Raw genomic sequence first — 24,277 nt, forward strand, 5'->3', positions numbered from 1 at the left:
GCAGGGCCAACGTAGCAGCTTTTAGTGGTGACCGAGGTGCCGCTCCAGCACCCCTGCACCCCTCGGTCCCCCCACAGCCCCTTGCAGTGTGGGGTGGGGGTCTGGGCTCTGCCCACGGGATGTGCCCAGGAGAGGTTCACAGGGGTCTCCGGGGTGGCAGTGCTGCCCCTCACTGCCAGGCAGTGCAGAGGGAGTCAGGGAAGGGGCACAGGGAGGGCTTGGGACCCCCGCGGGGTCAACAGCCAAGGCGGGAACGCAGGAGTCCAGTCAGGCCCTGGGAGCATGGAAGGGGCACTTTTCCCAGCTGGCACCGGCACCAGCACCAGCAGGCTCAGGTGTAGGAAAGCAGGTTAACATCGTAGCAGCCATCCACCTGGGAAAGAGAGTGACTGTCACTGTCCGCACAGCACTGCTGGGATACTCCAACCCCATCCTGCTGGGAGCAGCCTCTCTGGGAGGGCTCCCGAGCCATGTGGCACGGCCGGGGTCCCTGTCAGCAGGGTGGTGGGACTCACGTCGAAGCGCCCAATGCGGGCAGCTGCCTGGCGAGCCCGGATCACCTCTGTCAGCACCCACATTTGCTGGACCTCTGTCGACACCTTCTCCGGATCAGGGAGCTCCTGGAAAGAAGTGGGCACAATGCTGTGGAGCGGGGATGACCCAGATGGGCTGGATCACCCCGGTTTTGGGCAGTGGTGTGGCTGGATGGCTGTGCCTCCCAGGGAGCCAGGCACGTGATGGTGCCCATATTCCTGGCCTGCTGGTGGTTTCCAAACATGAGGTGAACAGGGCCCCTCTCTAGGAAAACAAGCCACTGAGGACACGGGTGAGTGACCCTGATCCCTGGGTGCTGCAGTGCTGACACAGCCCATCTCTGCTGACAGGTGGCCAGGACGAGGACAGAAAGCTGATTGCTGGCTAATTATTAAAAACCTAATCGCGCGGTCCAGAGTTTCCCAACAGCCTCACTGTGCAGTGCTCCCTGGGCTTGGGTGCAGAATCCTGGGCGCACGTGCTGGTTCACCCCAGGGACCTTTAGCCAGGTGGGACCCGTGGGCTCAGCAGCAGCTCTCCCAGCTGTGGCACAGCTCTCACGGGGGCACAGCTCTGTCACACTGGGCTGAGGGGTGCCTCGTGGTGACGTTGGGAAGAGTCAATCACAGAGCAACCTCTGGCATCTGTCCCAGATACTCCTTGCCAAGGGGAGCATGATCCAAGCAATCAGCAAGGGACTGGGGTGCTCTCCCCAAACTGTCACACAGCTGGTACAGGATTGGGAACAGCAGCCTCACTGCTGGTGCAGTGTGAGCACCGTAGCATGAAAGCCCAATAGCAGAACTGCCCCAGCAGGTATGGCTGATGTGCCACCCTCCTGCAGGCAGAACCTCCAGGTGATTCAGCAGGTTCCCATGGGCGAGCCAGCTCCCATCCTGGCCCTGCTCTGCCCAGACTTTGCCCACCAAAGGCCACCAACTAGGCAGATGTGGCTGGCAATCTGTAAACACATGCTGTGGCTGTGATGCCCCTCTGCCCACGTGCTGTCTTGGCTGGGCAACATGCTCCCCAGAGCACACCCTCTGTGAAGTGCTGGGAACCAGCCCTGTCCCCACACGTCCCACTCACCACTGAGCAATGCTGTGCACCCACTGCTCCCACAGGGCTGTTCCTGTTCCACACATCCCACCTGCCACTGAACCATGCTGTGCACCCACTGCTCCCACGAGGATGTTTTTGTTCCTGTCCCCACACATCCCACCCACCACTCTCACAGGGACGTCCCCATCCGTGTCCCCACACGTCCCACCTGCCACTGAACCATGCTGTGCACCCACTGCTCCCACGGGGATGTTCTTGTTCCTGTCCCCATGCCATTGCATCCCACCTGCTGGCTGAGTGACGCTGTGCACCCACTGCTCCCTTGGGGACATTCCTGTCCCCAGACTAGAGGGCAGATAGACTTAAGTGTCACCTCAATTAGCACATCCCCATGGAGATATTTTTTTTCTTAGCACTGCAAACTACTTCCAGCACAAGGCGGGTTATTTCAGGGCTCCACAGCTATTCCTGGTGCAAGCCTGGAGCCAACAGGGCAGGCATGGGCCTGGCAGCCTCTTAAGGGATGCTCATGGCTGGTACCCCACAGAAGTCCCTCCTTCCCCCAATACCTCAGCGGTGATTACTCACCTCATGCAGGCTGGCTGGCTGCTCCGGAGGGGTCAGCTGGGAGAGCCAGGAGGGGAAATCCCTCTGGGGACTCTGAAACAGATCCAGAGGGTCACACAGGGTGCTCCCAACCCTTCCTCCCCATCCTTTACACCAGGCAGTGTGCGGAGGTTTAGAGCCCACCCCTAGTGATATTGCTATGGAAGTGTCACTTTACTATCCTCAAAGAGAATTTTGTAGGGAATTCTGTGTTTTGAGTGGTTATCAGAGCAGTCCCTTCCCTAGCACCACTAGAGCACAAGTGGATCCCAAGTGCCCCAGAAAAGGACGAGGACTTGGACCCACACCCCTGTGTGTGCTCCCCAGAGCTGCGGCGGAAAATGCCAGGTACAGAGCTGGGGACAGTGACTTATCCTGGCCCCCTGCCCATGCCTGGCAGTGGGGTAGCTCTGGCACCTGCTCACCTTCTGTCCAGGGGGGAAAATCTGCAGGTCCTCGATGGTGAAGTGGAGCCAGACTGGGGAGGGCTGTCGCAGGATGAACCGCATTGCTGTCACCTGGTCCACGTCACACAGCATCTGCAGGGCAAGGGCCGGGGAGTGTAACCACAGGGGCTGGCACTGACTGGGGGCAGCTTGGCACTGACTGGGGGCAGCTTTTGGCATATCCTCCCAAAACCCCCAACCCACCCCAGACAGAAGGAGCCCAAGGGAAGCATTGTCCCTTGAGGGCTGGCTGGGCTGTGTGGGACACATGGACCTTTGCACCCATAGGGGTCAGTGGGGCATCAGTCCCAGACCCCTGGGGCCAGGAGCCATCCCAGGGTGTGGGTGAAGTGGGGTGAGCCCCAGAGGGGTGGGGGAGGGCATGGTCCCATCCGGACATGCTGACCTGGTGCCGATGGAGGCAGAAGTAGTCCTGGGAGCCCTCCTCGGTGTGTGGGCAAGGCATCAGGCACAGGTCCCGCAGGCAGGTCACCCAGCGCCGGGACCCGCCGGGGCCGGGCCGCTGCACCCGCACGCTCAGGAATGCCGTGTAGAAGTTCCTGAACACGATCTCCTGCACCTGCGGGACCGGCGGCCTCAGCCCCACAGCAGCATCCCCCCATACCTGCACCGGCATCCTCCACCGACACCGGCATTGTCCCCGCAGTACTGAGACGGGCACCGGCAATCCCCCTCCCATACCGGACCAGCACGCCCCCCATACCCGCACTAGCACAGCCCCATGTCGGGGCCCGCACCAGCATCCCCCACTCTACTGGGACGAGCACTGCATCCCCAGCATCCCGCCCAGCATCGGTAAGGGTGGTACCCCAGCACCGGCATCCACCCGTTACCGGCACCGCCCCCAGCATCCCCTCCGCCCCGGGACCGCCCCTCATATTTTCCCCGTACCGCCCCCGGCATCCCTTCTGTCCTGGGACCGCCCCTGGCATCCCCCCATACCGGCACCGGCATCCCCCCCCACCCACCCCGTCCCCGCTGCTGCCCCCGGCATCTCCCATCCCACCCCGGCACCGGCACCACACCCGACCCCGACTCCCCCGACCCTGCACCGCCCCCGCCATGGCCCCTGTCTTCCCCCGGGACCATCCCGGCACAACCCCCGCCGGTACCGCCCCCGGCATCCCCTCGTGACCCCACGGGACCACCCCGGTACCCCCCCCCCCCCCGCCGGTACCGCCGCGGGCGCGGCCGCACTCACATCGGCGGCAGCGCCGCGGGGGAAGCGGAGGTCGATGACGGCGACGCCGGGCCGTGCGAGCTCTGCCCCCCCCGCCAGCTGGAGGGGGGCGGCGGGGCGGGGGGCGCAGGGCAGCGGGGAGCGGCCCGGCCCGGCGGGCGGACCCGGCCCCGCCGCTCCCGACATGGCGGCGCCTCGCGGCCGCCGCTCCGGGGCGGGGCCGGGCCGGGCGATGGCGTCACCGCCCGCGGGCACCGGCAGGGGGCGCCCCCGCCCCGCCGCGGTCCTGAGGCGGCCCCGCCGCGGCGGGAGCGGGGCCGGGCCCGGGGCCGCGCTGGGCCCGAGTATCCCCGCACCGGGGCCACCCCAGCGCCTCCCCCACACCGGCACCGGCATCCCCGGGCGGGTTTATTTTTCACACGGCGAGGACATCGCCCCGCGGCGCCGAGACCGGAGCCGGGGATTGAGCACCCCCCAGGTGCCCTGCCGGGGCCACCCCGGCGCCCGGGCAGCGCCGTCCCGGAGGGAAGCGGCGGGTCCGGCCCCGGTGTGCGGGGTCAGCCCTCCGCCCGGGGCACACACGGGCAAATCCCGGCTGGGGATGCCGGGGCGCGGAGCAGAGGGGATGGGGACGGTACCGGTAACCGTAGCGGGTCCCCGGCGGCCGGCCCGAGGGGCTGAGCCCGTACAAACTGCTGGCAGCCGCACACCGGTTTGTAAGTCTTTTTTTTTTTAATAAAACAATCGGAGTCTGTATCAAAAATTTAGTAAAAAATTAGATTTGAGAGTTCACCGATTTTTTTTTTTAAACTATTAACTATTGCTGGCGCGCTTTTTTTCTTTTCTTTTTCTTTTTATTTTTTTTTTTAAACTTTTTTATCTTTTCCAACAGTGTCCAGGCTGGAGTGCCGGCGTGAGGCCAGCGAGGCCGTTCCTGCACAGTCCCAAGGAGCAGCCGGGACAAGGGAACACACCCTACACTGTCGTCAAAACACCCCACGGGGAGGGGGTTTTGCTTAAAACAGACCCCCCCCGACCCCCGTGCTCGCTGGGAAGCAGAGATGTCGTGGTGGCACAGGGCTCGGCTCATCCTCCCACGAGCATTCCCCAGCACAGCGATGCACCCCGCGCTCAGCCATGGGCACCCCAGGCCAGGCTGACCCAACTCATGACTATTTTATGATGCGTGAGAAAGATAGGATTTTTTTGATTAAAAATAAAATAAAAATGATAAAAGAATCAAACCCCGAACCAAGAAGCTGATCCACCCCAAGAGGAGGAGGAGGAGGAGGAGGAGGCTGGCTGGCCCCGAGGGCCTTCCCCTGACCAGCCCATGGAGCTTGCCTGCAGCACAGCACTGCCCTCCCCTTCCCCAAAATCTACACATCCCAGTTTAGGTAAACAGCAGATTAAATGTAAAAACTTAAACCATCGACTTCAGAAAGTCCCTTGAATTTAATTATTTTTAGGCTACCTTTCATGTTACGTCCTGTAGCTAGACACACGTGAATAGAAAAAACAGTACAGTTAGTGTTAAAGGCAAACAGCGGAGACCCAGAGTGCTACCCCAGTGCTGCCTGCTCCTCCCGACCCGGCCCGACCCGTCCCGACCCCCCTCCCTGCCCACCGCCCCGGCCCTGGCCGAAGCCCAGCCGCCGGGAAGGCGTCTTTGAGCCGAGAATTTTTTTCTATGAATAAAATAAAACCAAAGCTTGTTAGGCAAAAATAAAACAAGTGTCCCCCCGAGTCCTGCGAGTGCTCTGGTGTGGCGGGCGCAGCCGGGGAGAGCCTGCTGGGGGGCGGGCTGGGGTTTACGTTCCCGGCTGGCAAGGGGGCTGCCGGCCCACAGACAGCACCGGTGTGGAGCTGGAGGCCCCTTCTCCCCCGAGAGCCTCCCGTTTGTTAAGGGGGGACGTAGGGCGGTGGGGACCTGTACGGGGTCATGTTCTTCGGGCGGGAGCCTTTCCCCTCCATGGGTGCAGTGAAGGGGGGGGGAGGCTGGTAGGGCGGCGCGTTGGGGTCCTCGTCCCGCAGCGGAGTGTACTCCCCGATGGTGTCCTGGTTGAGCGGCGTGGTCTCTGGCATGCTCTGGTTGGGGTACTCTGGAGGGGGCAGTGGGGCTTTCTCCTCCTGGAGGATGAGGGGCATGCTGGAGGACGGTGGGGGCTTGGAGTCGTCCAGCTCATCGGCAAAGATGATGGGCACACCTTTCTTTATGAAGGTGGCCTGGTCTTCGATGGTCAGCTTGCCTTTCCTCTTCTTGCGGTAGCAGATCATGGCAATGATGCCGGCCACGAGGAGGATGGCGGCCACCACCACGGCAGGGATGACAGTGTGCAGGTACACATCATCCTCACTGCTCTTCTCGGGGTCTTTGCCTGCTGCCACTGTCGGTGTTGCCTCTGAGATCACCCTGCCATCCTTGGTCACAGGGACAAACTGGATGTGCCTGCAGCTGCCAGAACCAACCACAGACACATTCAGAGGCTTGAACTCAGGCTGCAGGACATTGGAGAAAGCTGGGCTCGGCCTGCCGGAGTCATCTGCAATTTTTTTGCTCAAAGTCCGGATCTGCTCCCGAGGGCAAGGCTCCAGGGGCAGTGTGTTGTTTGTCCACTCCACTACGATGGAGCCTTTGGTGATGTCCTGCACTGTGATTGTGCTGCTGTTCCTGTCACCGAACGCCAGAGCCAGCTTCTTCACCAGCATGATCTTCTTATGGATGTCATTCACCACTGCATTATGGTCTCCTTCCAGCCTGGCCTTGAACTTCACTGGAGACTTGTCCCCATGTGGGCGTTTGTGGACATGGATTTCAAAAGCATCCACGGCAAAAAGCCCGCCCTTGTCAGTGGCATACATGAAATACTCGTGCTTCCCAATGTGGTTGTGGTCTGGCATGCCGTACATGAGCTGGCTGGTGCTGTTGAACTGCACCCACGAATTCTCCTCGATCATCTGCTGCTCCTTCAGCTTCAAGGTCAGCTGCAGCTTGTCAGTGGTGGTGTCTTCCTTGTCATAGAAGGTATCCGACGGTATCTTAACCTCGAAGTACGTGCCCTCCCATGCATCGACCCTGTCTATGTGGTTTGTCAGCCTGGGTGGCTCGTTTGGCTCCCAGGGCCGGGGCAGCCCGCTAGCTGTGGTGCGCACACGGGACGGCGGAGAGGCCGTTGTCAGCTTGGAGATGGGGGATCTGGTTGTGCTGGGAGGCTTCGTCGGACGGGGCGTTTTGGGCCTTCGAGTAGGCCTTCGTGTTATTGCTGTGGAGGAATCTGTTGTGGACGGTGTGCCTGGCTTCAGGGTGGAGACTCTTGGTTTCTTGGTGGTAGTTGAGGGTGGTGTGATCACTGCTGTGGGCTCTACGTACCCAGGCATCGTGGGGCGAATCGGAACGGAGGCCGTGCCCGTGCCTTCTGCTACCCTGGTTGGCTGGATCGGCCCCAGCGTGGGCGTCTGGACAATGGGGCCTCTGGTTCTGATGGTGACCGTCGGCTTTCTTGGCAGTGGAATGGGCTCCCGGACGGGGGGTGCCATCGTTTCCGTGGGAGGCGCGATGGCGGGTGACGTCGGGGTGGGGACAATCCTGGTGGGTGGCTCTTGCGCGGCAGTGGTGGGCGGCCCGATGGCAGTCAAAGGCGTAGGGGTGGCGTTGATCTGCCGCCGCATCCTCTTTGGGAGGTGAGGTTTCTTGTTAGCAATGTGCCAGCCAACAACAGGATAGCCAAGGCGGGCAGACATGGTTCCTTCCTTAGCTGGAGCCTCCACCTTGCTGATGTTGGGGACACTGTTTTGGCTCAGGGAACATCCCAGTTTCCATGAGAGTAAGGCCCCATTTTCCACCACCTTCTTTGCATTTCCCGGTCCAGCCATGAAGGCTGACATGTCAAAGAGTCTGTTATTTACAACAGGAACTAACTTCATGTTATGAAGCTCCACCTCTGAAAAGCTTCTCATTCTGTTTAAGAGTTCAATCCTCTGCTTTGGTGTCATTTTTGTTAAGTCGGCATCCAAAATGACAGTCAGGATAGTGACTGGCTCTTCCGAGCCACACACGAAGGGCGCTGTGTCACTTGTATCTTGGACAGCCACTCGCACTGACTGAGGCTCATTGTGGTCTTCTTGGTGGACCTCAATGGAGAAGACATTTGTGGTCTGTGGGACGTAGCTCCCATTCGGGAAGGGCTGCAGAGTGGTCACCGAGATGTAGTGGACACCCTTGTCCGTGTCAAGGGGCAGCCCTTCCAGGGAGCTGCTCTCCACGTTCCAGTGCAACCAAGAAGGCAAGGAGTCCTTCCCAGCTTCAGAGATCTACCAAACAAAAAAAAAAAGATGCTTTAGGAAGTACAGCATTAGGACATGTTCTAGAAGCAGCAACACCTAATTTCAAGGATTAAAGAAAAATATCTGAAGTGTAACAACTGGGGAAGGAACATCCTGACCAGAGCACGGCAGCCTTTGCCTCCTCCTCCGCATGTTGGCAAGGATGAGGTCTGCAGGGTGCACTGGACCCAAACGGCTTAAGGAGCCACAAGAGGTCATAAAGTCCCACAAGGCCCCCTCGCCTGCAAGTGCTCCAACACTTGCTGTGCAACTACCAAGCACAAGTGGTTCATTTTCTCTGAGGGCAGACAGGGAGTTTACGTCATGGGGACAGTGACAAAGCTGAGGGCGAAGTTATGCTGTACAGCAGAGCCGATCCAACAACTGCCCTCTTCCCACTCCTTCCTCTCCCAGCTTGGCCATCTCGCTCCTTTCCTCACCCCATCACACCCTGCCCACCCTACACATGTCAAGCCCACTGCTCCAGCAGCTCAGAACATGTATTTTCTCCACTAACTTTCAGCTCGTCCCACTGTCCCCAGAGCCAGGATGACCCAGAGGGGCTGAAAGTTGGCCAACTATGGTTCTGAGTCCCTGGCCTGGCTGGAGCACACCTGCTCTCCACAAGCAGCAGGAAATCTGGAAAATCCCGAGAGCTACACAGTGTTGTCCTGCTCTGCCAGAGGAACAGCAGCCGGGGATGAAGGAGGGGAGCAGACCCAACGAAATGGCCAGTGTGGGCACGCAAGGATGTGGCACACGGGCTGGGGAATTGCTAGACATCACACAGGATGGTGTGCCAGCTTGGGTTTATCCTCAGGCTTAGCTTAAAATGAAGGATTTCACTTTCACATAATAACTTGCTGCTGCAAGCAAAGGCTTTGTCTCAGAGCTCAGGCACCTCAAGCCTCCAACACACTCCTTACTACCTCTTTCAGCCCTGGGCCTCCTGCCTCCTGCCCTGGGTTGCAGCTGAGGGTGGGTGCAAACCCCCAAGCCCCCCAGTTCCCGGCAGCTGACATCCATCCGCACTACAGCGCTCGCGGATCACGCGGCACAGCGGAGCCGCTCGGGCTGCATGGTGGAAGGGATGAGGCTGCCAGCTCGGTGGGCTGTGACATTTCCCAGGGCTGTAGGTACTCCAGAGTGAGTAACCTGAGCTTCACCACCTCCCAGGCCCGGAGGCGTTTGGCAAGTGCCCTGGCTGGGCTTTCCAGAACTCCACGAGGCATCTCCCCCTGATGCTCAGAGCAACAGGAAGCTTTGGGGCCCATGGAGACACATTTAGCAGCCTGGTCAAGGCTCTGGGCTCACTGCAGTCCAACACAGAGCCAGGCTCTAGCTCTCCTCCTGAAAAGGTGCTTTGGTTCTCTGCAGTTCTGTAAAGCTTACGCATATTTCATCATTTACCCAAATGCAAAGCTGGGAGAGGAGCTCCGCAAGGAAACCTCCCTGGCAGAAGCATTCCTGCATGCAGCAGCAGGTGCAGAGCTGGGGCTGGACTAGCCAGACTGCAGGTCCTGCTGGGGAAAGCCCCTGGATGGACAAGGAATGATGCCTGGTGCTGCAGGGCTGGGCACGCTCTGAGTCCTGGGTGCCTCTCCCACTCCCTGGCTGCGGGCAGGATTCAGGCAGCACCCTGGGGCTCACCCCCACACTGTGGGTTTCAGCATGCCGAAGGGTCTGGATGGCACAGCTCTGCCAGGATAACGGAGGACCCAAAAATCTTTTGGCAAGAGCAGCACAAAAAAGCTTTTGTGCAAGAGCTGCTGAGGGTTTCAGCCACGATCACACAGGCAACACCCTCATTCCTCTCCTCTGTGAAGGACCAGCCCCAGTTCCAGCCAGCCTGGACAAGCTGGAGAGCACATCATGAGACACACGCTGGGTACAGCTTATAGAGCAGAGTTTAAACCTCTCAGCACAGCTTTAGTTAACTCCTCACCAGCAATATCCCAGAGCAGGGAATTCAGATTCCTGCTTACAACAGCTGGAGGAAGCTGTCCCAAGGGCCCTGTACCTCAATATATGGCACCATGCACCAACATGGGAGCATCCTTCCCCCGGGCCTTGCTGTGTACCCACGTGTCTGGCAGAGGACAGAGGGCCTTGGCAGGGCTGTGGCTGCATTTGCTCCTCCTCCACTGCAAGAACAGGAGCTGCTTTTAGCCCAGACATCCCAAAGGAAAGGCAGCTCTTCACCTGAGCTGGGCACAAGGAGCCAAGCCTTGCTCCTGCAGGAACAAAGGATCGAATTGTCCTTCCTTGGCATTTCTTCTGCCAAGAGAGAACTAAGGCAGGGTCTGCTTCTGCCCAGCCAGAAGCACTGACTTGCCCGTCTTCCTTTAAAAAAGTGTCATTTCATCACACCCTCTAAAAACTGAGAAGCCAGGACAGTGCCCAGTACAATCCAGCACTTCCAGCAGCAGGAGCTCGATGGTTCCATTCTTTATCCTCTCGTGTCAAAATTAGCCACTAACCTGCCCCCTGTGGAGATGGAAGGGCTGGACTGGGCACACATAAGGAACAGAAACATAGGGAGCCCAGACAAAGCCACAGCCTTATTGAGGCTTACACAATCAAGAAGAATAAAAACTTTAATAGTGAGTGGTTAAATTCACTCTGAATGTGTAATTTTAGGCTACATTTGGAACAAATCTTCCCCCTCTGTGCACTCTGCAAAAGCCCTTAATTATGGGATCACACTCCACACAGCTTTCCTAAGAGTCGGGGTTTGCTGCTGCTGCTGCTTGCTCCCTGGGCACTGGCATGACTTGAGGAGGAGACCTACAAGCAGCAGTACTTTACCCAGTCTCATGTCACCAGGTGATTCTTCCTTCAATCATGTCTGCTCCTACTTTTGACAGCCAAACTCACTTCAGAAAGGTGACTGACCCCGCATGCAGAAATGACGGCGAGGGAGGCACAGGCCAGTCTGAATACTCCTGCTTGGAAAACCATTTTTAACCTACAGTTTACATGTAGGGCTCGTGCTAGAAAAGGAAACTGCAGCCAGATAGATTCACACCAAAAACTAGGCTCTCCTGAAAAACAAAAACAGGCCAAGCAATCACTGACTGGGATGACTTTTTCTAGCAGGGATGCGACAGTTGCAAAACATTTATAAACCCACTTAAACTTGATTTAAAAAGAGCTGAGTTAGTTCAGCTGTATTCAGCCTGCAAGGAGATGTGGACTGTTTCTAAAGGCTCTGCAAGAGATTATTAAGAAAATCAAATTTGTGGATTACTCCTATGAAGCCCATGAAGATGCCTGTGCCTCCCCTGGGAAATCTTTGGGAACGCAACAAGTCACAAGCATTTGATGTCTCTGCACTGCTTTAAACACAACAATTGACCTGATAGCAGAAATCACCCAAAGGAAGAGCCCAGAAAGATTCGAGTAGATAAATAAAGCTGTTATCAGGATGGATAAAAATATCTGTTCCTAAACAAACGCTGACCAATGGAGCCCTTGGCATGGCTCTGTCCTGTTCATCGCCACTGCTGTGTTCGTGGTGGTGCAAAACTGGGAGCAGGGAGACCTGGACTCTGTTCTAGCAACGTTTCCTTCAAATATTGCTTCAAAGGGTATTTGTTAAGGCTACACATAGTTAATGATTTGGGATCTCTAGTTTTCATGTTAAAAATTCCCCAGTTTTCCATTTATGCAATAAGCATCAGCCTTAAGCCCTGCCACTTCCCTCAAGGGGTCTGGTTTCAACATAACTCTTCCGTTGCCCAAGTTTAAAAAAAAAAAGGCTGTCTTTGTTTTCCCATTATTTGAGATAATTGTAAATGAATGCTTATTGGCTAAAGATTACACAAGCCTGGCAGTGTATTGAAGACCATTAAAAAATAAGCCACAATTGTGATTTAAAGTACATACAGTGGTCTGGCTGGTTTTGAAGACCTTGTTCACAAAATCCTTTCAGATAGACATGGCCTGTTATTTTTAGGCCAGCCAAGAGCAGTCAGCTCATGAAAGAAGATAGCTCAGTTTGACTTGTTTTTTTAAACTTGGATCTTAAAGCCCTGTAGCCAACAAGACAAAGATAAGCAAAGGAGCAGTGAGCAAAACTGCTGCCTCGAGGGAATTCAGGCAAAAACTGCATTCTTGCCTACAAGAGTGCCCTTTAATCCTCCAGGTATTTAGTCCTCCTCCTCCTCTTGATGAATCCCCCGAGAAGCAGGCAGCGAGCCCTTTGCCAGGAGACAGGTACCGTAGGATCCTGCCACAGGTCTCCACTATGGCACACCACTATGAAATCTTCCCAGTCCTGGAAGCATCCGATGGGATCTCCCCCATCTGTGCTGCCAGACCTTCGCATGGGCAGCAGCAGCTGGGAATCGGCTCCTTTCAAATCAGTCCTAAAACCCCCTGACTGCTTTTGGGCAGAGTCAGCATGGACAGTCCTGCAGCTCTGCCAGATCTCCCAGTGCCCCATTCCCCTCCCTGTGTCCAGCTGCTGCTGAGAGACAGACCTGTGCCAAGGGTTTTATCTGGGGTATAATTACTGATGACAATTTACTGTAGCCAGACTCCTTCAGCATCACCCCAACACACATGGCCAGCAATGAGGAATACCCCAGCTGAGCCCTCCAGAAGGTGAGCTGAGCTGTGCCCAACCGACTGACCCAGCCAGTGTCACACCAAGTCCGCAGGCTCAGGCTTCTGCAAGCAATTAACCAGCAGGCAGGGGAAGAAAATGGAAATTCAAACGCAATTCAAATGCAAATATAACTGCAGAGAAAGAGTCAAGCCTAAGCTGTTTGCCTAAGCCCAAGCTTCACCTTAAACCCTCTGCTAATGCTGCAGCATGGGCAGTGTTGGCAGCAGGAGCAACAGCCAGCATCAGCCCCGAATGAGACCCATGGGCAGGCAGATTCCCATTGCCTTGTCCCACACAAGCAGGGGGAGGGACACTGGTTTCAGATTCACCCCAGTGCTGCTGGAACTGTGGGCACTGCAATGATCCATGGTGCTGGCACAGCCAGACTCGAGTCAGGAGAAGTGATGGGCATGGGGCCTACAGGCTCCCGGTCAGAGGACAGAGTCCTTGTTTTGGGAGGCAGGTTCTGCCTGTGGATCCATCAGGTGCATTCCCCTTCTCACCTGGCACAAAGGCTGCACCAGTGCCTGCAGACCAAGCTGTCCAGGCACCACAGCCCCAGGCAGGTCCCATAGCAGCAGAGGCTGCTGCACTGCATCAGGGAATGTGATGGTGCAAGGCAGGAGCTGGACAGCCCTCAGCCCACAACAGCTGCCAGAGCTTGCCAGAGTTCAAGTGTTTGGACAATGCTCTCAGACACATGGCGATTTTTCATGTTGTTCTGTGGTGGGCCAGGGCTTGGACTTGATGGTCCTTGTGGTCCTTGATGGTCCTTCCAACTCTGAGTATCCTATAATTCTATGAAGCTGTGGGCCTCTGGCCCCAAGGAACAGCCCTGCCAGGGAGGTTGGCCTGTGTGCACCCAGGAGTGGTTGGGTGAAGGAGCCTTCAGTCTTGCTCCCCACCTCTTTTCCTCAAACACAACAGAACTGCAAAATAGGACATCAGACAGGCCATGCCTAGAAACAGAAGGCCCAGAAAACAGTGGTGCAAGGAGGATGGGCACCTCTCAGAGCCACCTGCTCACTGGGCACAGCTACAGTGCTGTGCTATGGGAAAGCTCAGGCTGGAGAAAGGAAAGTTGCACTAGGCACAGTGAGCAGGGAGGACTTGCAACACACACATTTCCCTGTGGAGGGGACTGCGATACCTGCCAGGGCTTTTGGGTATCCGCAGCAGACACTGCTCCTCGGGGCTGCTGTGTGCCTTGCACAAAAGGCCCAGGAACTCACGGACAAAACCAAGCTGCTCCAGGACATTTCATGCAGATGACTCTGCCCCTGGAAGTCTAAATACAGCCCAGAGACTCCACTGGCCCTCAGAAGTACGTCAGCCTTGGTGACCCAAGCCTTCATTACCAGCAGGAGCTCACCACCTCTGTTCAGAGACCAAAAGCTACACGAGAACAGCCGGTAATTGGTGCTTCCTTTGTGCAGAGGTAGGTCAGGATGGCTGAACTAACTCCACATTTTGGCTGGTCCTAGCCAAAGCCCTGAAAAGCTCTTCCTGTATGTCTCCATGCACTGAAGCTGTTGCTTTAGAAAAACAAATCAAACCCAGCCCAGAAAGCTGAGCTAAGGGGGAATAAGGCTTGCAGAGGCCATATCACTGGTCCTGGCCCTCATCTTCAAGTTCAAACTTCAGCCTCTGAAGGACCAGGTAGCCAAGCTACTTGAAGTAGCTGCTCTGCTTTTATGTGCTCATGAAAACCTGAATGAGAAGTTGATGTGTCTGCTGCTAATCTGCATTTTCCAGCCATTCAAGGGGCGAGTGAAGCCTCACGCACAGAAAGCAGCCCCCCTCCTCTGCAGATGTGGGTGTAGGGCGGTGCTGTGGACTCAGCCTGCCTTCCCCACGAGCTGGGCTTTGTCTGACCAGCTTACCATCAGTAAAATGGCTCCGCAACAGCGCCGGCTGAGCGGCTACGCCCAGCTCATGCCACCCTCGCATACTCCTGCCATGACGGCTTCTTTTCCAGATGCGCCTCTGTGTTGGCTATAAGGACACCATTCAGCGTCCCACTCTGCCTGGGCAAGGGAACACAACAGCTGTTTCACTGGGAGGTCACTACAAAACATTGAGTGTCCCAAGAAATCCTCCTTTCATCGGTCCATGCAAGCAGCTTGGAAGGATTTGTTTAGCCTTATTGTTGGAGCGGGAAGGCGCAGCCCGCCCGCGCCAGGGCTGGGGTCAGCATGGGCTGCCCACACCCCGCTTTATCCCTTGTCCAGGGGGCGAGCACGGAGCAGGAAAAACCTCAAACAGCTTAAAAAAAAAAAGTTTGGTCGGGCTCTTCTTTCAGCGCGACTTTTTATAAGCAAAAGGCCAAAGGGAAGCAAAAATACCACAGAGCGGGGATGCCAAGTGCTGGGGCTTTAGTGCTGCCACCGCACAGCCCTGGCAATTTATTTCTGCCATCAGCAGATTGCTGGAAAGCTGGCTTTCAAGAGCATGGCAAGGAAAGGCAGACCGGATCTTGCAGTCTCAGGTCTGCTCCTTCGAAGGACGCTCATTACCGTCACATTCCTCTGTCTCCCTCGATGCTCAGAGCAACAACCTGTAAGAGCAGGACAAAACAAGGAACTTCCCAGCCCGTCTGAAACGCCAGTTTATAATTAGATCGAGTCACATTTTCCACTCCTCCAAATTCAGAGCTTGTTACTAAGCGTGCACTGAAAATGTCAAATTCTCTGACTCGGTCTCGCTGCAGGAAAAAGATAAGCGTCCCCCTCGGGCTCCCCAAAGGAATCTTATCAGCTCATCTTATCGCTCAGATTGCAGCGTGGCAACCAAGCAAAGTCCTGCCCAAGTCCTCCTTTGCCCGGACCTGTTCCAGGCACTGCCATTTATCCCTATGTGCTCCCCTGTAACTAGTGGCTGTTGCTGCACCTCCCAGTTAGACCAAGAAAACCGGGGACCCCAGGGAGGAGGTGAAGCTCAAATGCTTTGACACAGAGAGCCTTTTAAGATACCCAACTTGATGACACAGCCCCTCAGGAGCACTCTTTGCTTCTCTTCTTCCTTTGAGAAATGCCACTTTAATAAATTTCACATTCAGTTAAAATGCTTTGAAATAAAGATCATTGCAAGAGAAAAAAATAAAAAATCAGTATTTTGTGGTTTTCTTCCCTGAAAGCAAGTATGTCCTGGCACTGCAGGCTGGCTGCCAACATCCAGCCCTTGGCTTCAGGGCTGGAGCAGGATTGAGGTGAGCAGCACAGCCCTGACAGTAGATACCCATGTCAGGACTCCTGCAACCCAATCTGTGTGGGTCCTGTTTATAAATCAAGGTCCCTGACATCTGATGAGAGTAAAGCTGTTCAATAAAAGCTACTTCAGCAGATGGCAAATAGAACTACCATTGGAAACTCAGCCTCCTGCTTGGAAAGTTTAGTGGTGGACTTGGCAGTGCTGGGTTAACGGCTGGGCTCAATAATCTAGAAGGTATTTTCCAATCTAAACAACTCTCTGAGATTGTATGAAAGCAAGTCTCCTTTTTCCCCAGATGGATATCCAGTCTCTGATAACCTCCAAACCCACTCCATAACCACACTGTGTAATTCATCTGCGTGAATCCCGTTGTTCTAATCACTTTCCCACCAGCTATGTTTGCTTACAGAGACAGCTTCTCAGGGCCTCTGCTACGTGTTTTACTTGTCTTCCCAACAAAGCCCAGGTGAAACGGTGCACTTCAAACCTAAAAACAATCAAGGGCTAAGACACAGCCAGGAATGCTCACCTGAGCTCCTTAGTATTGGCTACAAACCCATGCAGATCTGCTCTGTGGGATCTATCCCACACAGAACACTGCCAGGACTCAAGGCAGGTCAGCAGCTTTACATGACCTTCAAGGAAGACACAGCAAATCTCCTGCTCTGGCAGGGATGTGCCTTGGGAAGCAGCACACACCAGGAGTTTCTCTCCTTCCAGAATGCTTTATAGATCCACCTTTAAACAAAAGTTATTTAATAGCGTCTGTATGTATTGTGGGCATATGCACTTAGGATATCAGACTGTGCAAGGGCTCAGTTCCTTGTGGGTGTTGTATCAGTGCGGGGATATGGTATCTTGGCTGATGGGATGAGTGGAGAGTCATGTTTGGCAACAGCCACCACCCCAAATCATGCCCCTCACCTTATGTCCTCTCCTGGGACTCAACAACTGGAAGCAGCAAAAACTACAGACCTGGATATTTCAGCTGATAGGAAGATGTCCTAAGCAAAGCAGACATGGAAAAGCAAATGATCACAGGATATATCAAACAAGGTTATTTATAGAAGAGAAAAGGAAGTTTTGATGCTTTTATAAAAGGTTCTTGTAAAATTTCATCTGGAATGTTTTGTAACACTGTGGTCAAAACATAAGAAAAATAAACTTAAGTTGGAGGAGGTGCAGAAGACAGCTGCAAAGCTGAGGGGAAGGAAAGCAAGCTTATTTTATGAGAAAGACTAAAGAGGTTGGCTTGTTTAACCTAATAAAATCAAGATGGGGAATATGCCTGTCACCTATAAATACATAAGGGAAGTAAATATTATGAAGGTAGAATTGATTTAGGCTAAAGGGCAGCACATATAAATATTTCTAGCCATCTCTAAATTTAGGTTAGAAGCTGCATTTTTAATCAGAGCAGCCAAATTCTGGAGCAGCTTCAAACAGAAGTAGCAGGAACAGGAAATCCAACTGGTCTTTGACCGGAGCATGATCTGTTCTTCGACAGGACACAGCTGAGAGGTGACAGGTCAGACTCCACACAGTCCTCAGTGGAAATGGGGTAAGGAGATGACGACTGGTGAGGCTACCAGCACCAGTGCCCACCTTTACTCTGTCCCAGCCAGCACCTGCCAGGAGCCAGTGGGAGCCAGGGGCAACCTGGCCTCACATTGTCTGTATGGCAAGGGGGCTGTATGATACAGGGAAATGGGGTGTTCTAACCCAAACCTTGTAAAAATACCAATGTTTTGGTGTCAAACATGGCAGAAAGGGCTGCAAGGTGCCTTTTAGGAAGGCACAGCAAGGAGTTTTAATTTCCAGCCACCTCCAGGCAGCAGGAGAGCAGTCTTGCAGCCAGAAGCCCTGCTGTAGTGAGGAAGCTAGAGGACAGCATCTGGACTGACCTGCTGCCAAATCCAACAGCTGGAATACCTGCAAGCTCCAGCTGCTCTTCAGAGGACATCATACTGCCTGGCCAAGGCACTTGCTCAGGAACACAAGGCATGGGGGAAGGGCTTTACCACGGCCACAACAATGCCTTGCAGGCAGCTGGCTCCGAGCAAAGTGGAAACAGACTCTGAAATTAAGGCACGTGGTAGTTTTTTACTTCTTTTCTCTGCAGCTTGAGCACATTCAAATAAACTTGCTTTTGTCCTTAGCCATAAAATCTCACCTGTTGTTCAGCAGCTTTGGGGGTGGGAGGGAAAGGCTGGGGACTGCTCCCAGGAGCACATACCTGACTGTGCAGGAGTGCATGCCTGCGGGGCACTCCTCCGACACACTGCACATGCCTGGCGTTGTTTCCATCCCACAACCGAGTTTGCAGAGAAAAGTATTTTGTCTACAGCTGGCTGGAATCTGCTAACAAGCAGGGAGAGGATCTGAGAAGGAGCTTCAAGGCGATCCCCACCACAATCCTAGAAATATTCAGTGGGAATCATCTAGAAATGAAGCAATCGCACTTTCTCCAGGCTCCAGTGGGAAGCTCCTGGGAGTCTGGGGACAGCAACTGTCAGCATTTTTTTAAAAAATAAAAAATTGTAGACAATTTCTTTGAAATTTAAGTGGAAAAAATACAGGCAACCATATCTCATTGTGAACTCTGTCCCATCTCAGAAGGCACAACCCTTATTCTTTCTTAGCAGAGTTTAAGTACATCAGAGAGCAAGATCCAGAAGTATTATGCTTTTACTGCTCCAGCTGAGATATGCCAGGCAGCCTGAGAAAAAGACCAGAGCAATTTGCCCTGAAGCATACCAGTAAAACAAAAATGCACCCTAGCACCCAAAATTGCCTACGCAGTTCTCACTAGCCAGGAATCAAATCCCCATAGCAAAGGTCAGCTGTGCTCAGCAAGGAGAGCCCTTCCAGAGACAGCAGCAGCAAAGTTAAGAGCCTGCTGCACTTTCAAAATCAATTTCAAGGTGAACAGATGCAACATGCACTCGGGTAAACCCGGGGATGAGCATGAAAATCACTCCCAGAGTTTGCTGAACTACACACAACCAGCAGCTGCTGGGTCCGGCTGCGGCCCAGTCCATTCCAGGCTCTCCAGGCGTGTCGGTGTTGGTCAACACACCTCACACCTACATGGCAGAGGTATAATTTGAAGCCATCAGGTGGGATGGGAATAATCAATCAGTATTTTCCTGCAGCTACTGGAGCTATCACAGATGACTTTTGTGCCAGGAAAAGACGACAGAGGAAGCCGTGGTGCTATATAAGTACTGACAGTTATCCTTGCCATCAAAGCAGCTATTAAACACCACCAGAACAAGACACTCGGGTGCAAACTCCCAAGCCAAAGTTATCATTTCTGTAACACGACATCTGGGGCTCACCACATCCACCTGGGCTCTGGCAGCCCAGTGCTCCACAGGTGCCCTGTGCTCTGAGCACAGGCTGTGGCTGAGGCCGGGCAGGGACCTCAGCTGTGATCACCTCAGAGTCACCAAGACCAGCCTGGCCCCTTCCACAACTCCTCTGGCCAGGGGCTCGCCCACTGCCCTCCTCCCCCTGTCTGACCCTCTGTCCATAACAGCTGCATTCTTCAGATATTCTGCCCACATCGTGGTCCAGCCCCCTTGCTGGAGCCAGCGGGATCACGTAGCAGGATTGGGATAACTGTGTGACTGTACACAGAGCTAAACCAAACCTGCCTTCAAGGAGAAACCGAGATGTCAGATCTGCTCCTGACTTGCTCTCCATCTCCCTCTGATCTTCTGAGACACACCAGAAGCCTGTCTTTTTATAATGCTTTATAATGCTCTTTGAAAAGAAATCCTGAGATCGAAAGGCAATTCTGTTTTTTAAGAACAGAATTTTCTGAATTCCACATGATCCAAGCAAACCCTTCCAGGAAAGGACTAACAATGATCACACCTGTGTTTGGCCATGTCCCTACCCTTCTCTGGGCTATTCTAACCCTTTCCTGCACTCAGGACTGGTTCCAAAACCCAGTTTTCAAGTCCTTGTAGTGCCAGTGGTGTGAGGGTAAGTCAGATAACGGGAAAGGCTACCATCTTTCCCAAGGGGACTTAGGGGCAAGGTCAGGAGAGACAGTGTCACAGGCAGCCCAGAGCCCTGCTGGCAGGACAGGGTCTGTTTGTCTGGCAGTGTTTTGTTACCACAGTGAAGCAAACTCCCTGAGCCTGAGCAGCAGTCCCAGGGAATCCGTGGCTCCCCGGATCCCACGGCAACATCTCCTCATGAATGTGCCTGCCCATCATTCCAGGGCCAGAGCATCTCACAGTTTAAATACAGCCAACAAACCCAATTAGTCATCCCTGAGAAGCCTTCTCTGTTACAGAAGAGAGGAACTTTGCAAGGAGGTGAGACTAATTCTTTATAAAAATCCTTCTCCCGTAGTGCTACAAAACTGTAAGGCTGCTTCCCAGCCACCCTCATGACCCAGCCCATTCGTGGGGTGACTCGCTCGATCCTGCATGAATATAACCAAAAACAATCCTCAGGGAATGGTGTTTCTCACCTGCACAACTTCTCCATTGGAAGCAATTAAATCCGTGGGGATGGAGACTCGGAAGTAGCGTCCCACCACGGCAGAGCTGTCGGGTATGCCCACCACAGCCGGCACAGTCTCCCGGAGGTCTGAGAGCACCGAGTGCATGGAGGCCTCCAGCTGGTTTTCCCAGTCCCGAACCACTTCTGCCGGCTCGCTGGGCCAGTGGCAGTGAGCAGAGGCTGCCAGCAGCAGCACGGGGAGCCAAGTCCTCCCCAGGACAGGGGGCTGCAGTAGGCATCCAACAGTCATTCTTCCCAGCGGCCTTGGCAACGGCGCTCCAGCTGGAAAGGGGATCACAGGGAATCTGCAGGCACCACAGCACAGGCAGGGGATCCACCAGTCCTTCACAGCAGCCTCATCCTAGGAGTCCTGGGAACCTGGTTAGACATAGGAAATCCAATCAGCACATTAATTAAGATACCCAAGCCAGCCAGTCACCTCACAGTGACCTTGCAACAGGCAGAGGGCTACTGGCCATGCAACTCTCTGTGCCTCAGCTTTCGATTTAGCTACAAGTTACAACCATTAAAGAGCACGAGAGCTTCTCAGCTCCTCTTCTGACATACAGCATCTCCAAAGAAACAAGATCCTCCTGCTTTTCCATGCACACAGCCATGTTTCTGCTGCTCTGGAGACACAGCATCCTGAGACAGCCACGGGTAGGGAGACAGGGGAGATACAACCAAAGCTGAGACTGAGCACAGCACTAATAGTTGACCTTTCAAGGCGAGCTGAAGCCAGGCTGGAACATCAGTGGATTTAAATGCCAGTTACCCAGTAGGAAAGATACCAAGAAACCTTTGGAAGTCCAAAGCTGCCATCCTAATGGTTTGATGCATGACAGATGCTTCTGCTCCTCTGATCCATGAGCCTGGTTTTCAAGCCAGGTCTCCTCTCAGGTCCAGCTTTTTGTATTAGTGTGCTCAGACTTCATCTGGTAGCCTGCAACATGCAGCCACAAATCAGACTGGAGGGAGCTATGCACACACAGTGTTCATGCTGCCAGCCAGCTCTCTCCTGCTTGCACAGCTCACCTGTCCTCATACTCTGCCAAGACACATCTCCAGCTTTCCCTCACTTCATTGTTTTGTTCTTTCACCTCCTCCCCACCATTCTCACCTCCCTGCTTCCCTGGATCTCAATTTCTCTCCTTTGTTCCTTTGCCCATCACTTCCTTTGCTTCCCCAGCTACTTCTCCCTCCAGACTGCATTCAGACATGGCACAGAGCCACAGGTCTGTGCCACCATGTTCCTCTTCACAGACTACTTGCAGGAGACCAGCGGATTTGTGGAATAGGACAGAGCCATTTGGGATCCTGGGGCAGCTGTACTGTGCACTCTGGCATCCCAGAGTGGGTTTGCAGCCAGCACAGCCCCTGGTAACTAATCTGCAGTAACGAGGGGAATGGTGGGTTACACAGGATGGCAGGACAGACACACAGACCAAGTAAGTGTTGTTCAGTGCCAGGAGCACACAAGATTGGGTTCCCTCATGCCTTGAACCAACTCCTTTTTCCCAGGCTGAGACAAGTGGCTCCAAATTCCCAGAGCAAGCCAGCACAGCTCCTGACCACTGGCTCCCAGTCTGATTTATTTTAGCCTGTCCCATCTGCACCATGTGATGCACATCAGGCTGTCCCAAGAGACCCTGGAGCCAGTCCATGTGGGAAGGGAAATCCCACTGCTTCTTGCCCTTGCAGAGCTCCTGGAGCAGCACAACAGGGCTCAGCTGTCCAGAAGCAGGCAGAGGGTCTGCCCATGCAGGCACCCAAGCCCAAGGCTACCACAGCAGGCTCTAGGAATAACAGGAGAGATAAGGTTTGGTTGCTCTCCCTAAAGCCTGAGCTCTAGAGAAGCTGAGGCAGCGTGTAAGGACCTGCACATTCGCATCCCTCAGTGGCCCTTTCACAATAAACCCCACACAGAGAAGGGCTGACACTTCCCACCCCAAGATAACGGGCCCAGGGCACAGCTGCAGCCAGCACAGAGGGCTGTGGGTAGTAGGAATTAGGAGCTGAATGCAATAACCTCTAGCTACAGGATCCACGAGGCAGATACCTGATCTGACCACTGTTCTATGGAGAACCTGTCTCAAGTGAAAGGCAGAAGAGACAGCAGAGCCAGGATAACATTGCTGGGAACCACAAGACAGATGGGAGGATGGCTGGTGAGAAGGTCAGCACCACAAAAAAGCCCACTCCCTGCTGGTCTTGTGCTTCCAGCTGCCTGAGCTGACTGGGAGGGGAAGATACCAGATGAAACAACAGGGGAGGCAAAGCCACTGCAGTGATGACGCCTTGTCCATGAGCTACTCTCCTAAAACCTGCTCATTGGAAAGTCCTGATGCGTATGGCAAGCACAGGCAGGATCAGAGACTTGTAGCCGGGGGAGGAATGCGGCAGGAGCCCTGTGGCTGCTGTGGGGTCAAGTGCTATCAGGGAAATGTGGCTGCCTTTCACCACTGCAGTGAGCATCCACCCCTGAGCAGAGGACACAGCCAGACACACAGTGTACAACTGCACGAGGCTGTAGAAACACCTGGAGAGGCGCTTCAGGTCAGTCCCTGCCCTGTTACGCTGCAGTGGAGCTCGTGCATGAGTGTGGTGCAGCTCTGTGTTGCTCAGCCAAATGACATGATCCAGCCTGGGGAGTTTTTGCTGGATGGAGAGGAGCATTTGGGTAGAAAGGAGCTGGTTCTTGATATCTGTGGTGAGCAGGAGAGGAAGATGAAGTCATCACCTATTTCAGAAACACTTATCAAAGCAGGCAACAAACACTGCCCAATATGTGCCACTCAGCCCAGCAACTGGCCATTATGTGCTCATGTGACACCTGCAGGTTGCAAATTCAGAGTTTCATTTTAGGGAAACTGCAGAAGAACAGGCACAGCATACAGAAGTGGAGCACACAGGAGGTATAGGAGGAATTCAGTAGCTGATAACAAAGAACAAACAGAAGAGCTGAGAACAAACTTGCGCCACCAAAAAAAAAAAAATCTCTTAACACAGCTCCACCTCACCACACAATGGACAGAAGCTGAAACACTGCCAGCCTCTCACAGTGTGTGAAGGAGGAAAAGCAGGGTGGTTCCAGCTATCAGCAGAGCTGTACAAGGCACTGCCCTGCAGTGCTGAGGTCCACATGGACTATCACTGCCAGGTGGAATACTTTTTGAGACAGGAGATCCCCCGCCTAAAGCCAGTAGTGCTGCTCCGCAAGTCCACTGGCCACCAGCACTGTGGGTCTGGACGCAGCTGCAGAAGAGTGCATGGTACCTGCAGCAAGGCTGGAACAAGCACTGGGGACCTGCCTGGTGCCTCTGCCTGGTTCAAGAGCCCACACCTCACACAGCACTACCATGGGCACAACCCTGACTCAACTGAGAAATCATCCCAGCTGTATTTGGAAAAAGTCAATGTTCTGGGTCATTGTCCATGACCGTTGAGTGGCACAGAGCTGGAGCTCTCCGGGAGCAAAAACCTCAATGCTTCACAGTTTCCCCCAAGTTCAAAACAGGGCCAAAACCCAAACACAGATGGAATTCTGCAGGCGGTTTTCTGCTGATCTCTGGGAAGCATGAAGCCATAGAGTTGACTCACTTAGACAGCACTTCCCAGTTATGAGGGAAGGCTGGACCACCCCAGCTTCTCTACATGGCACCATGCTCCTCCTTCCAGCAGGATCTGCACTGCCCAGTTTCACAGAACAAACACAAAGGTTCAGGTTAGTCCTGAATTTCAGGATGTTTCGTTCTGTCTGAT

At 54.3% G+C, this 24,277-nt stretch overlaps 2 protein-coding genes across 8 annotated transcripts in view; both read right to left on the reverse strand.

The window, feature by feature from the left end:
* Positions 1 to 48: 48 nt before the first annotated feature.
* NICN1 (nicolin 1, tubulin polyglutamylase complex subunit) lies at positions 49 to 4,035 on the reverse strand (the record flags this gene model as incomplete). The annotated part of the gene is made up of 6 exons (XM_082288911.1): positions 49 to 373; positions 516 to 620; positions 2,185 to 2,256; positions 2,628 to 2,741; positions 3,055 to 3,228; positions 3,871 to 4,035. The coding sequence occupies 6 exons, from the start codon at positions 4,033 to 4,035 to the stop codon at positions 332 to 334; spliced, it is 672 nt and encodes a 223-aa protein (XP_082145037.1). The 3' UTR covers positions 49 to 331.
* A 1,433-nt stretch (positions 4,036 to 5,468) lies between these two features.
* The window catches only part of DAG1 (dystroglycan 1), a 49,177-nt gene continuing 30,368 nt past the window's right edge, over positions 5,469 to 24,277 (reverse strand). For 6 of the 7 annotated variants that reach the window (XM_082288589.1, XM_082288591.1, XM_082288592.1 and 3 more), the window contains 2 exons: positions 20,484 to 20,893; positions 5,469 to 8,160 (listed from right to left, as the gene is read on the reverse strand). In XM_082288589.1, coding sequence (XP_082144715.1) covers positions 5,752 to 8,160; positions 20,484 to 20,765 — 2,691 coding nt within the window. In that variant the 5' untranslated portion in view covers positions 20,766 to 20,893 and the 3' untranslated portion in view covers positions 5,469 to 5,751. Of the gene's footprint in view, positions 8,161 to 20,483; positions 20,894 to 21,314; positions 21,447 to 24,277 lie in introns of those variants that run through there. The other variant, XM_082288595.1, reaches the window with a different exon arrangement.

Source organism: Coloeus monedula (assembly GCF_965178545.1).
Source record: "Coloeus monedula genome assembly, chromosome: 11".
NCBI lineage: Eukaryota > Metazoa > Chordata > Aves > Passeriformes > Corvidae > Coloeus > Coloeus monedula.